General features: G+C 32.3%; 1 protein-coding gene across 1 annotated transcript in view; it reads right to left on the bottom strand.

Annotated features, from left to right (window-relative positions):
* Window positions 1–80: 80 nt before the first annotated feature.
* Window positions 81–15106, bottom strand: part of Myo95E (Myosin 95E) — a 35468-nt gene continuing 20442 nt past the window's right edge. The window contains exons 19-25 of the mRNA XM_088262271.1: window positions 12930–13067; window positions 11612–11718; window positions 11388–11523; window positions 10361–10513; window positions 9305–9388; window positions 8207–8334; window positions 81–6926 (exon numbers count right to left, since the gene is read on the bottom strand). Of these exons, the coding sequence (XP_088118397.1) occupies window positions 6803–6926; window positions 8207–8334; window positions 9305–9388; window positions 10361–10513; window positions 11388–11523; window positions 11612–11718; window positions 12930–13067 (870 nt within the window). The 3' untranslated portion in view covers window positions 81–6802. The remainder of the gene's footprint in view (window positions 6927–8206; window positions 8335–9304; window positions 9389–10360; window positions 10514–11387; window positions 11524–11611; window positions 11719–12929; window positions 13068–15106) is intronic.

The raw sequence follows: 15106 nt of genomic DNA, 5'->3' as shown, positions 1-15106 counted from the left end.
TACGGTTGGGGCAGTATGCGCGAGAAAATAAAGTAATTTCTGCTACTTAAAGAAAAATTACAAACAAAATAAAAAGCAGGTTATTATAACATTCTTTATTCTGTCAATACAATACAATTTGTTACAAGTTTCAATATATGTAAATCATATAAATAAATAAAAAATAAAAACATTCTTGTACATAATACTTTAGTTGACGCAATCTAAGAAGGCGTATAGAGGAAGTCTGTTTGCAAGTTTCTCCCATATTTTTGAACAAAGAATTAGAAATTGTTTAAAAACTAAATCCGAATTGTACGCATATTTGTCTGAGAAGAAATTTTAAATTTTATTTTTTAATTTTATGTATACCTTCCTTGTTTGGATGCACCATTACAAATTGCACAACGTATAAGTAAAATAATCTTTAGTAAGTAATTTTATTTCATTTATTATTATTTAGTCCGGCAGTAATAGCTATTTAAAAGTCTTTTCATAATTCAATCATATACGGTATAAAAGATCACACATGTTTTTGTTAAATTTCTATATTTTAAATAATAGTTGCAACTAAAAAACATGCAAAAACTTGCGACTTTACAGGATCACGATTTGTCATTATTTTTGTAACTAAAATACGTACATTTATAATTGTCTCAAATTCATTATTTTTAATGATGGGAGAATGAGCAGCACTCGTGATGATAGTTTTACATGAATTCACAATGTCAATAAACGGGATGAATGAATTTAATAATATATGACAGTAGTTTTACATATAGGGTAGATCGTGATCAAATTTGTAATTTAAATTCAATAGCAACATAATTTTAGATTCAGTTACAATTTTGAAAAGAAGTAAAAAGATTCAAGCATAATATGTGATTACTGTAGACTTGATAATTTATTAGTATTAAGAACAAACAATATTTACAATACGGAAATATTATATTATTTATTTAGTAAAAATGATTGCATATGACTATGGGGTTGTAAAAAATTGCAAAAGTGATATCTATAAGGTATCATCATTAGTATTTAAAATAAGTGTTCAAAGTTTGACGGCCTTAGCTGGTGTGTCAATATCTTGTACAGTAGAGATTTTGGCTATAAAATATTTGGCATCCGCTTACACCACGCGTTGTCATAGTAATTTAAGCACATGCGATCAAGAGTGAGGGCGTTTGTCCACTACACGGAATTTTGCCGTCCGGCACGTCAGTTAGCATTTTAAAACGATGATTGGCTTGGATTGGCACAAGCCAATTGAGCACAAGCTTTTGTCCATCTTTCTTCAGACCGGAGCTCTTTATCAGTGAGTGAACACTTTGCGCGTAAATTCGATCACGCTAAACTGTCGTAGTCGCTTTCATTTTTCAAAACTGGACTGCCGGACGGTAAAATTCCGGGTAGTGGACAAGCGCTCTGAGAGTAACACACAGTAAAAATGGTTATTTCAGAGTAATTAAATTTTAATATTTTAAATTGAATATTAATTCATTAAAAGCTTAAATGGATAAATTATTATCTCAATAGTTACTCACATATCTGTTATTGTTATAATAGAGTTAATCATTCTCAAGAAAATTATTATTAAAATTAATAAATAAAGTATGTCATAATTGTGCTACATATAAAAGTGTCACAACGGATTTTAAACGCGACAATCATATTAAATTTTGTGAAAACTGTGATAAAAAATGCTACTGCGAATAAAAAATATAATTAGCTTCCTATGATAAATATAGATGTCACTTTTACAAACTTTTTGAAGCCTTGACGTGAAATTAAATTTGAATGGAGATGTACAAGTGAGGCGAGTAGTCAGTAGCTTACAATGGTAACAGGAATCTCTAAACTAAACCATACATATCCCTCTATCAGGTATTTTATTATAAAATATTACGACCAACAGATAGATATGTATCCAAAAATTATTCAATCGTAATTCTATTCTTATTATAAATTTCAAATTGGTCACATTCAAGTTTTAAACGAGTGAAACTAATTATTATGGATTGTGAACGTTTTTTTTTTTTAAAAAAATCCTTACCTTAATTATCTGTAAAATGAGGATACCAAACACAATAGCACGCAACAACAAAATACTATTTTAACACATTGCAACACACAAGAACGGATTAGAAAAAAGAAAGAGGGAGAAATACATAATTTGGATAGTTGTAAAATGAAACAAAATGGAAGATTCTGAGTAGTGCCATAATTGAATGATAAATTGTGTTTTTTTAAAATGGTAGGAATATGATAAAGCGGTTAACACACCTCTTTTCACAAGGACTTGCGCCGATAAGTTTGGGATTGTTTATTGTGATAGTATTTTAAACTCCAAACTGTTCTCCTTCTTCATTTGGTATCTATTCATTACATTGAAGATTCTACCTATATATCGTGGGTATACTGGCAAAAATCGTTAACTCTGAAATTCCTGTTTGAATAATCCCTGTTATTTAAAGCTTTTAGCCTGAATAAAATAACCGCTACTAAAACATAAAGTTGAATTCACTTGAAAAACCACATGCATATGACATTTCAAACTACCTAGTGTATTTTTTTCAGTTTATACAACATTGAAAACCTTATAATATGCATCATTAAGTCAAAAATGCATATTTTCGAGTAAACGTTTTTTGCCAGTACACCCACGATATGATATTACTTTTTAGGAGGGAAATTGGATTTAACATATTTTATTTGCATTTAAATAATTTTCTTTTGCGAAATTCACTAATCAAAAAAACAACACATTAGTATTAGGTGACATTATTACGAGCATGTATGCATGACAGAGATTACAGAAAAGAGACAACAAGCTCCGCGGTAACAGCAGAGACCACAGGTTGCAAGTCTTACTAGTGGGAGAGACTAAGAAAAGTATCTTGGCAGTAATCTAAATGACCAGTACCGTTTGCCTTGTGATTTTTTACCATTTATTTATGGTGTTAGGTTGTCTGCTTCAGACGCGTCTGTTGATTGGTGTTGGAATTATTAAATATCTTTGGGTATTATCGCATTGTGCATAGCCCCGTTGAACAAATCATTGCAAAAAATGATGTATCAGACGTTGCATAGGAATTTCACCTTTAAATAATTTTTATGGTTAACAGCCAAAAAAATCTTATACCAAAACAAAACTAATAATAAAAATTAATAAAATGGAACCTCTGAGGCGGCGATTCGATAATCAATAATTGGACGAGAATAGAGAGTGAAATTTTAAGGACGCGTCACGTTTATTAGGCACATTTCGTTACATGAGAGAGAAGGAGAAAAAGAGCTATACATTCCGACTCCACGGGAGTGGAACAAAAGAGAGTGATGTATACACGATACAAAGTGATAGAATAAGATAGTGTCTTAAAAACAATGATAATATAGTTGGATTTTTTACTCATATACCTCATATTTTAGTTATCACAAGCCATTGATATCATTGTTATCAATTGAAGCACCGATCAATGACAGCATGAATACTGAATAAACAGAATAATTTTTATGCAAATTTTGTATTGCTATATTTTTTTCGAAATACTCTCTTTCTGTCTCTCACGCTAAATCTCTCTTATTTTTTCAGAAGTGTCACTTTTGTCATGTGTACAGTGCTGCAGGTGCAATATATATTTTTTTAAACAAATATATTTAATAAAATATTTTGTCTTTCAAGTAATTTTTTTTAAATAAATGTGATAATTTGGCTATTACCCATCAGATAAATATAAAAATCATTAAACAATATGTGTGTATAAACGATACTATAGTACTTTGCAAAATATATTTTTAAATGTGTTTTATATCCCGAGAAACATTTGCAAATTCAAAGTACAAAAGGTCTTTTGTGAGTTTCTCATGAGAACTTTAAAAACAATAAGCCACTTTTGCAATTAAACACCTCGTTTATGGATTATTTTTCAAGTTAAAAATGGCTATAATAGTAAAAAATAATATTTTTTGATGCATTTTTAAAAATATGTTGATAAAATCGAGAAGAGATGTAACAGACGGACATTGGATAGAATATAAATACATAGTACTATGTAATCATAGTGATTATACTAACAACACACCAGACATTAGTGGTAAATAAGTATCCATAAAAAGACAATATGCCTTATTTTTCCTAAGAGAAGAGCACTTTATTCATTTCGCTATTTATTAAACACTTGTATATTTCAATAAATATTATTTATAAATATTAAATGTACTCCGAAAATTTAAGAAATTGAAAACAGCATTTGGTGTTTAATTATATCTACGAACATTCTTTTTTACAATATATATTTATATATTTTCTATATCGGATTGCCTCATAAATCTTTGCGTTACTTTGTATCAGGTTTAAAGATTCAAAGGAAACCAACGTAACTCTTTAACACATACTGATTACATTTAAATGCAACTTCTAGGACAGTGGTCGGCAAAGTGTGGCTTCGAAGCCGCATGCGGCTCTTTGACCTTTTAAGTGCGGCTTCGGCACAAATATCCGCAGGAAGGCTCCTCCACTCTACGTATTCATGCTAACAATTTTTTTGAGGTATGAACCTTATTAAAAGCAAACTGAGAAATCGTCTTATTGACGAGAACCTGGGTATGTGCAAAAATAACAACATACAAACCTGACTTCAAAGGAGATGTGAGGACACTATTCGCAATAAGTGGTGTTCTTGTGGATACCTTACTTTTGAAACATTTTTTTATCAATGAATAAAATCCTTATTAAGTGTGTAATCAAGTTTTATTGGATGTACCCGTAATTAAATAATGGTCTAATTGCAAACATATTTGCTCTCAAGAAAAAATGAATCGTTGTTATGTGCATATTTGGCTCTTTGGCTAATAAGTTTGCCGACCACTGTTCTAGGAGAATGTTTGGTGAAAACATGGGAAAAATCTCATAAAATGTGAGAAAATTTTAAATTTCACTTAGTTATAATATGTCTTTACTAACATTCTTCATTTGCTTAAAAACACAAGTACTTATGAGACACTTATTACTATCAACAAAAATAATAAAAATTAGTGCCTATTATTATATTTCCGATCCAAATCATAACTTGAAATGAAGACAGTAGATTCACACTGCGATTTAATTTTTCTATAATTATCATTTTGTCCTCTATAAGTAGGTATTTTGTCCTCTATAATTATAAATATACAAACTGCATTATTGGCACTCTGTTACAATAATTACATTCAACTCAACGGCCTGCATAAATGGCATTCCATTATAATTCTGCTGATGTAAAGAAACTGCACTATTGGCATTCCGTTACAATAATTATGCTGTCATGAAGGGACTGCATTTTTGGCAATCAGGTACAATAATTAGATTCACTAGAAAGGACAGCATTGTTGGCAGTCCATTAAGGGTCCAATAAAAGTTGATCAGTAGTCCGAGTATCACGAGATCTCATGAATTAAATATAACATTATTTGTTCTACTATTGGGACATGAACAGAATTACAAAATCTGCTCTATTTTTTTTATTAATAATAATTATAAAATGGTTTTGAATGTTGATATAAGCCTTATTTCAGGTTTAACTTCACTTAACTCAAGACCCAAAGCCTAATAAGAGTGTTCCCATTAAGTAACTTTAAATTTATAAATAACCAATTAATTATTATTTAACTATAACCATCTTCATTTGGCACGTAATACCGCAAAAGAAACAATTATTTTACCATTTACTATAAATTATATATTTTTGTAGGGATAGTTCTGTTAAATTTTTACATATGGGAGATATTATCAGGGTTTTATTATGGTATTAGTATTGTTTTTGACCTCCCAGAGAGTATGGGGATCTTTATTGCCGAAATAAAACTATTCCCAAATGAGATGTTACATTTGCGCTTACAATTCAAGCGCTGTCAATAGGACTAGCAATGACATCTGTGGCCTTTTTACACAGGTTCTAGTAGTTTTAGCATAATTACTGTAATGCAGACTTCACAATAATTTTTTAAATAAAAATATCTAATGGTTTCACCAAAATTGATGAATGGAGAGTACTAAAGTCTATCACATTTGACCGTGGATTGATTGCAATTATATTTCATGTTATAGTATGCACAATATTGTTTAATTTTTAGTTAAAGTATAAATAAAACTGACTCATCAGTTTAATTTCCGAGAGGTCGAAACAAGTTAGAGGACTAAGTGTTTAGACTTTGTATTTTCCATAAATTTCAATGTGACAAAAATGTATCAATTGCATATAAAAACCTATATGAAGTGTTCCGAAGAAAGGCTGTACCAGCCAAACATGATTTACCAAATTATGCTTTAGAGTAAATACCCTAGAAAAAACCCTAGATCTGTGCAAAATTAGCCAATCAAAATATAGCAGTACTTTCCCGTTAATTTATCTAGATAAAAAATATCATGTTTGGCACAAAAATTACATTATTGGCAACTTCAAAGTATTGCCGAATTGAGTTTTAAAATTTGGCAATCGAGAAAAATACGTCCCGAAAGGCACTATACTAAAAAACATAATTAAATAACATTATTTGTTAGTTCATTAGTACCGTTTAAGTATAAAATGGAAAAATTAAGTTGCGCTTTCAACTTATAACGTATGAAGAAGTTATTATCAATATTTAAAACAGTCAAATATCTCAACGAGTGTTTCACAGGCACTTAAATAAACAATACTCTTTCAAGTTTTTTAATTGATCCGAGCGACACCGTAAAACAATTGTAGAAAAGGGGGCTGTTAAAATATGGCAGAGTTGACCTGTCGGATCGGGCACTCCTCTGTGTGGAAGATCTCGGAAGGTTGTGCGCAGTCTTGCGCTTGTATCAAATGAGTACCTCCATTTTGTTCCCTTTTCTGATGACACGCACTGAGTCCGGATGATATTCCGGCATGCCGTAGCACTTGAACGTGAAGGTGACCGTTTGCTGTCCAAAGTTTGCTTCAAATCTGCAGAGAAAAAAATTATTCATAATATGAAGTAAAGCCTAATTAGTCTTGATAAAGAAGCGGTTAGCTTTGAAACCGGTAGACATTATGATTAAGTTATAATAAAATATTTATTGTGATTTTACAACAAAGTTACATTTTAATTATATTATATGAAGTAAACCGTTTTATGAAGGTGATCAAAGCAATAAATGCTGTTATATCTATTTAGATATTCAATTTAGGAACAAAAAAAAAAACAATGTCGTTCTTAGATCATTATTAACACATTGTTTGCGGGAAACGCTTGAAAGCGTATTTTATATACTGTTGGTAGAGAGCGGGAGACACTTATAAGCGTTCTATTTTATCACTTCTAGTACAAAAAAAAAAACAATGTCGTTCTTAGATCATTATTAACACATTGTTTGCGGGAAACGCTTGAAAGCGTATTTTATATACTGTTGGTAGAGAGCGGGAGACACTTATAAGCGTTCTATTTTATCACTTCGAGATACCAAAAAATATTGTACAGATCGGAGTTGCGTTTACGGTTACTTGTGATTAATATATAACTCTAATTAGTAGACTAATTTGGGTTGGGGTTGATGAAAAAACCGCCCAACAACAATGTGTAAACTTGATTACTTAACCCTATATTACATATTTGAAAAAAAAAGCGTAAAAAAACCTCTTTTGTGGAATTTATGTCGGTACAGAAAAGTTACAAGAATATACAAAGAACAAATATTTTTTTTTTTAAATTTCAGAAGGGCCTCATTTATATTTGAGACTTATTTAAATTTGAGGGATCATAAAACTGGATTGTAACATTATTATTATAAAAATGATAAATGATAATAAATTACATATATATGTATTTATTTATTCCGATATGACAAAATAGTGCAATGAATACGAATAATATTACAATTTACTGAACAAATGATAATAATATGAGAAATAAACAGATTTTTGCTTGAATGAAAATCTTCAAAACACTGTACATACATACATCGTTCGCGAACAATTTTTCCTCCTGCAGGCATTTTTAGGCTAAAAGTTGGTAAATAGTGCTCTAAATCGTAAAGAGTTAGCATAACATGATACTCATGTATTATATATGCACACTGTAATAGGCATGACACATTCTTGCCTTTTTTACCAGTTCCAACACATTTTTGTTTTGACACCATTTTGTAAATTGGTTTAAAATACAAACATATAAAGATGATATAATTAAAATGGAAAATCACAAAGTTAGTGCTTCAAATATAAATTATATATAAAGATGAGCTCACTCAGTGCTGATATTAACTTCCGGTGCCTTTCCCACAGCATTCTGCACAACCAGAAACAGTTTGGTGACCATCTCGATAATGTGACAAGTTTGGAACACAAAATCTCCCTTCTTCTTGCTGATGTCGCTCTGAAAGATGGACATTTTGTTTGTCAAATACAACAATTAATAAACAAAATGTATCGAAAATTATCCCCCACAATAATGAAATCAAATTAAGGCAGCAGCAGGCACCTCAGTGATTGGAGCGCTACGTACAGCGCAGTCAAGGGATAACCGGAGAAGAGTCATTGCTTGTACAAGGGTTACAACCCTCAGCAATGAGGAATAAGACGGAGAAGAAGATCGAAAATTAATATTATCTGAATAATATTTGAGCTTGGATGTGAAAAAAAGACAGGGAAATGTAAACGCAGTTGAAGTATATTGGATATTTCTAAAGTTTATTGCTTTATTTAGGTAGAGTAATTTTGATTATTAAAAGTAAAAACTTTATTTTCCTTTAAAACTAATATTCTACTCATAGGAAGAATAATAATATTTACCTTTAGGGACCGGGTATATGTATATGTTAGCATAAAGTTACACAAACTTGTAAGAATATGGGTATGGTGCCTTGAGCTCCCTAGCCATTATTGCTATTTTCTTTTTCCTCCTATTTCTTCTCCGTTTTAGTTCTGTCTATTGCGTAGAAGGACTATTCTAATAGCCCTTTTGAAGTCTCAATAGCTTTTTTTTTTATTCCGAGGATACAAAATTCTAGAGGAATAATCTATGTGGGTAATAGTTGTGCTGTTATAAAGAAGAATAAAAGTTTCGGAGTCAAGTAACATATATTACAAATCTTACCATCAATACTTTCTTTGCGCTGTGTTTGTTGCATGTATATTAGAACAGAGTTGTAAAATCGCATAAATCTAGCTTTTTTGAACTTTCATAACAGATTACATAATTTGTTAATATATATATTGTCACAAATGGTTGAATAAATATATTGAATATAAAGACAGATGAAGTCAGAAAAGATAACAAACAACGTTGTGCTTCACAATCTAGTGTACAAACGAGCATACATAAAGGGAAGGTGTGCGGAACTCACCCCAAACAAGCATCCCGTGGTGTCCGTGCTGGCGCGAGAGGAGAGCTGGGAGTCCAGTTCGTACGCTTCTCCCTCCAGGCAACACTGGGCACGGGGGCATACATTAAGCTCCCGTACAGACGACAAGCATCCTCAGAGGATAATCAAGAGGATAGTCAACGTGGAGATAGATGGATGCTTGTCGTGTGTATAGGGGGTACCACAACAGGAAAAGCTACATTACCTGGCTGCCAGTGCGAGTACTCAGTGCTAACTTTGTTAAGGAAAACCTTTAAACTGACTACAATTATAGCCGAGAAAGTCAAATGCTTACTGAAGTAGGTAAGTAAGATTTGAGGTCTCGGAGTTATACTTGACAAAAAGTTTTTGAGGGTTGTGTCAATACGATTGTTAGAAAGCATTTCAAATATAAAGTTTCATATTTCTTACAGGGAAATAATTCAATTTTATAAGCAGTCTTAGCATTTTGTACTTCGCCAACCCGATAAAATAATTTAATCAATATATAGAGATATTAACACATTCTGGATGGGTGTTTTTTACGCCTGCGGACCTCTGGCGATGGGATTTGATAATTGTATACATATAGTCTAGACCTTAACAAAGAGATTGGTTTATAATACATATTCATATAAAAACATTAAATAATTCCTTCTTTTCTGACTTTGAAATGAGGTCGGCGTAGAAGGTAAAAATATCCTTCCCATCCTTAAGCATGAATCGACCAACTGGAAGAAATACATTCCCCGTCCTAAGTGTGTTAATATAATCTTTATGTAGATTTTAAAAATATAATAAGAAAAAGTATCGCACAGATAAGACCATTTTATATATTCCCAATTTCATAAACTTTTCTGTTAGCTGTTTTGTGTGAAAAAAGGATATATGTGTAGCATTTTTCTAAGAACACTTAGATAAATTTAATCAAAGACACCGAAAGAAAGTCAAATAAGGAAGATACTATGAACAAGTTTTCTACAAGTGAAAATTTGGAAAAAGATGAAATTTGGAAAAGATGCCACACAGAGAAGTGATTGGGATAAAATCTTGACTCACAGCCCTGACGTGGAATACGGCGATGTCATCCGGGAGGGGACTGAGGGATATCCGGTATATCTCGGCGGCTGGAATCCGATACTTCACTCCCAGCGTCCTCTGGTCCAGGAGTAACATAGCTGAAGTGGAGATCACTGCCAGAGTGGGCACCAACTTAGAGGAAAAAAAAAACAATTAAATTGAAATCCATCTAATTTGCATGGATTGGTACTTTAAGATTTCTATCTGTTTTGAAAACTTAAAAAAAAAAAAATTGATGTACTAACTGTGATTTTTCATTTTATAATTAAAATGTAACTTAGTTTTAAAATCACTACAAATATTTTATCAAAACTTAAATATATTGTCTACCGGTTTCGAAGCTAACCGGTACACATTATAATTAAGTTACAATATAATATTTATAGTGATTTTAAAGTTATATATTAATTATTAAAATAAATCGTAGGTGAAAAGAGATTTCAACTAATTTAATTCAGGATTCGGACCTTGAGTACAAATAGAAAGAATCTTTACTTAATAAAAGGTTTCCCTATTCTAACATAGATGGCTGTTGTGAATTCACATGTACAGTGTCACGAGACTGATCAATATATTTAAGAGTTTCAAAAATTTGAGCAGTGTGGTTGTCAATCATGGGTAGAATTGGTAAATGTTACAAATAAATATAAACATGAGCCGCACATGAATGCAGAGAATGAAGAGAACAGTGTTTACTAGAATCTACAAAAATCAATTTCTTATTCAGTTTTAGCATTTTTAAAATTGCTATTTTGTCAGCATCTTTTGATTGTTTGCCATATATTGAACACAGTGAACACATTAAATAAATACCTATTCAAATATTATAAATCAAAACATTCAAAAGAACATACTATTATTAAATGATTAAGAGAACTCACATCAAAAGTTTAATTGTAAAATTAAAACTTCTTTATATGCAGTGAGGATAGCTCTGTTTTCAGATGATGAAATGTTCTCTCATTGAAAACAGTAACAGGCAGTTATAGAAAAAAAATACACTCACTTTTCCACTAGACCTGGTCACCTTGTTGACGATATCTGCAAATACCACGTACTGGTCATCCGTATCAATACAGACTCTCTTCCACACAGAGTTCTGCCTCAGCCTCACATAGTCTCCGACGAATGGGTGAGACACGCTGTAACATTAATAAAAAAAAAAGATTAAATTATAGGGATTTACATACTGATTTAATACAAAAGTATAAATAAATGAAAGCCACAAACCTTCTGGTATAACTTTGCTTTCTATCCTTAAAGATAATACTGGCTGTCACCTTCTCTCTCATTCTGTTTCTAGCCGTTTGGTCAAATTTCATCCTATATTTATGGCACTGAAAGAAAATAACCTTTGATTACATTTTTTGTTGATTCGCAAAGGACTCATGCATGCAACAACTAATTGATTTATATATTTTATTTTTTATTTTTATTTTTTTAATTTAATTTAATTTAATTTTTATTTTTAATATTATTTTTTGACATCTCATCAAAGATGAAGAAGAATATGGAAGTCTGGGCATTTTGAGATAATCCAGATTTTGTGAACAAGTATCTGGACACACTCAAAATGTTGTAAATTGATTTATAGATTAAAATAAATATTGCGTTTGATGTTGTTCGTTCGTTCTTGGCAAAACGACGCAATTATCGCGCAAATCTCAACTAGGACACCTATTCGACATCAATATGTCTGATTGTGCATACAAACTTAGTTTGTGCGTACGAACTTAGTTCGCGCGACCACATCACGCAAATGCCAGTTATTCAACACTTATTCGAGATCTGTATGTTTAATCGCGGATTTGTATGAGTGAAATTCGTGAGAACGAGCGATAATCGCTTTTTATTAGGACGACACCTAAAGGGATTTTGAAAGCTGTCCCACCGCATGCCCAGATCTGATATAGAAGCATCTAGGCTTCCTAACAGATCTGTTCTTGCTAAACAATTTTTTTTAAAACTAAAATGCGAAATTTATTGAAAATGTGAAACAATATAAAACTGATTTTTCTGTGAATTTATATTTCAAAGCTCTCAATATACCTGTGACTGCCAATCCAAAGAAATATAAAGATTGTAAGTCCATCACCAAATTTTCTAGAAGTACCCCAGTGTAGGCAGTGAAAGGGATTAGTGTTTAGTTCAATTAGTCAGCTAGATCCGATTCCGACTCGACGTTGGCCGGTACGCAGACGCCCACAACCACGACCAGCACAGCAGACAGACACGGAACAGTGCAAATAAATTTGCAGAGAATGGTCAGTCATCGCATTTCCACTCAACCATTATTCATCGACACTATTTCGGATCCCTTTCACAAGTAACGAAACATATATACGTATATACACATACACATATATTTTTTCTTGATACACGCCTATCACAATCCTTACAAACGATGGACATAAAAAAAGTAAAGAACAACCCTATCTCACAACCTGGCACAAAGTCCTAACCACAACACTGAAAGACAACAATAACACAACGCAGTACTTTACACAAAGATAACACCATTAAGGACTAGTTGAAAGCAAAGACTGACCCTCCAGCGATGGTGTATCTGGTTGAGTAGAGAGTGAGTGAGCACGAGGCGAGAAGATGTGCGTGGCCATGCCGTACAAAGGGGAGACAGGTGCGCCGCTGGCAGCGCCCCCAACAGCCACTCCAGATATCTCCGTCTCTGTAAATGTAAAATAAAAATACTATTTTAATTTATATTTACAATACAGTTATTATAAAAGTAACTTTGAAAGGTTGTAAACAGATAGTTTTATAAATAAAATAAAAAAAACAGTTTACCAAAAGAGATCATGTTTTGTGTTTGACAAATATTTTACACCAAAGGTGTGAATAATGACAATGAAGGGTACGAAGTAAATTATTCAAATTATTAAATTTTCATTGTCTCTACTTAATTACGGATAGGTAAAATAAAAATAACATAAGAATATTGAGCAGGTAAATAAAAAAGTATCAAAATACATAAAGGAAAAAAAATAAAATCTATGTATATGCATAAATACAAGGGCTGTCTTAAATGCTTCCGACCTCAACAAGAAGATGGCAGTAGTTGTCAATAAAAATCTGTTTGGGCATGCGTTGAAAGGCACTCACCAAAATTTCGGCCATTTTGGACCTATAGTTGAGTGAGTTGCAGTGAGCGTTTTTTTAAAAATGGAAAAAATTGGGTATCAAGCAGTCATCAAATATTTGTTTTTGAAAGGCAACACGCCTACGAAAATTAAAGACAGCTGAACGCTGTATACGGGGACTCTGCTTCATCACTTACGGATTAAGGTAAGAGAGATAGCAGAGTCTATGGAGATATCGAAAGAACATGTTTGTTGCATACTAAATCAAGATTTAGGGATGAGAAAGCTGTCCGCGCGCTGGGAGCCGCGTTTGCTCACTCCTGACCAAAAACGTGTTTGAATAAATATCTGCACCTGTTGAAACGTGTTGGTGCAGTTTAGCCTCAATGAGTCAGACTTTTGGCGCCGATTAATAACTGTAGAGGAAACTTGGATACACCATGCTACTCCAGAAACAAAAATATAGTCCAAACAGTCGAAAACGAAGGGGGAATCGGCCCCAAAAAAGGCAAAAACTGTTCCTTCGGCTGGGAAAGTGATGGCGACTGTTTTCTGGGAAAGTCAAGGAGTTATTTTCATATATTACTAGAAATAGGAAAAACTATTACAGGAGCATACTATGCATCATTACTCGAAAGTTGAATACAGAAGTTACGAAAAAACGGCCACATTTGCAGAATAGATTTATATTATCCACTGACACTTCGTGATGGAATTGCATTTTTAATTTATTATTAGATTAAAACTAATATTTTTAGCTTTTCCACTTTTTTATTTGACCAGCGACCGGGTTTCGTCGTTACCGACATCACCAGTCTGATGATGTCGGTAACGACGAAACCCGGTCGCTGGTCAAATAAAAAAGTGGAAAAGCTAAAAATATTGGTTTTAATCTAATAATAAATTACATTTGCAGAAGAAAAAAATTATGCTTCAAGACAATGCGCCTTCTCACACCTCAGTGGTTGCTATGGCAAAAATTCACAAATTACGGTTTGAACTACTTGACCACCCCCTTTACTCACCAGATCTAGCCCTGAGCAACTTTTTTGTTGTTCCCTAAGCTAAAAATTGCGCTCGGAGGACAGAGATTTTCTTCGAATGAGTAGGCCATCCTTCATAAATGACTATTTTGCAGGGAAAGACGCCAACTACTATGTATTTGGACGGGTTGAAGAGATGGGAGCATCGCTGGGAGAAGTGTATATATGTAAAAGGAGATTATGTAGAAAAATTAAAATAAATTTAAAAAAAGACTTGTATCATTGTTAGGTCGGAAACTTTTCAGACAACTCTCGTATTAGAGTATACTAGAGTCTATATATTGATTCTCAGAAATCTAACGGCAGAAATATTAGAGTGAAAAATCATTTACTTTAACCCCTCTGGGAATCAAACCCGGAAACACTACACTACAGAGGCAGACATGCATACACATTGTGATAACTTTTTTTTTACTTCAATAGCTCTGTTACTTATTTATTTGAAACTGTGAAGGCATTTTTCCAATTCTAATTATGAAAATATGAAATCAAAATCCTAGGATTATTTTACAATTCGCACCCATAACAATGCAATTGTTTTTTCCAAGTGAATGAGGTATAGAACAAATGAGATACACAGAAAA

This window comes from Brachycentrus maculatus, unplaced genomic scaffold, assembly GCF_059751285.1.
Source record: "Brachycentrus maculatus isolate JH-2025_06_01 unplaced genomic scaffold, ASM5975128v1 h1tg000176l, whole genome shotgun sequence".
NCBI classification, from domain to species: Eukaryota; Metazoa; Arthropoda; class Insecta; order Trichoptera; family Brachycentridae; genus Brachycentrus; species Brachycentrus maculatus.
This window is presented reverse-complemented; position numbering and strand designations above follow the sequence as displayed.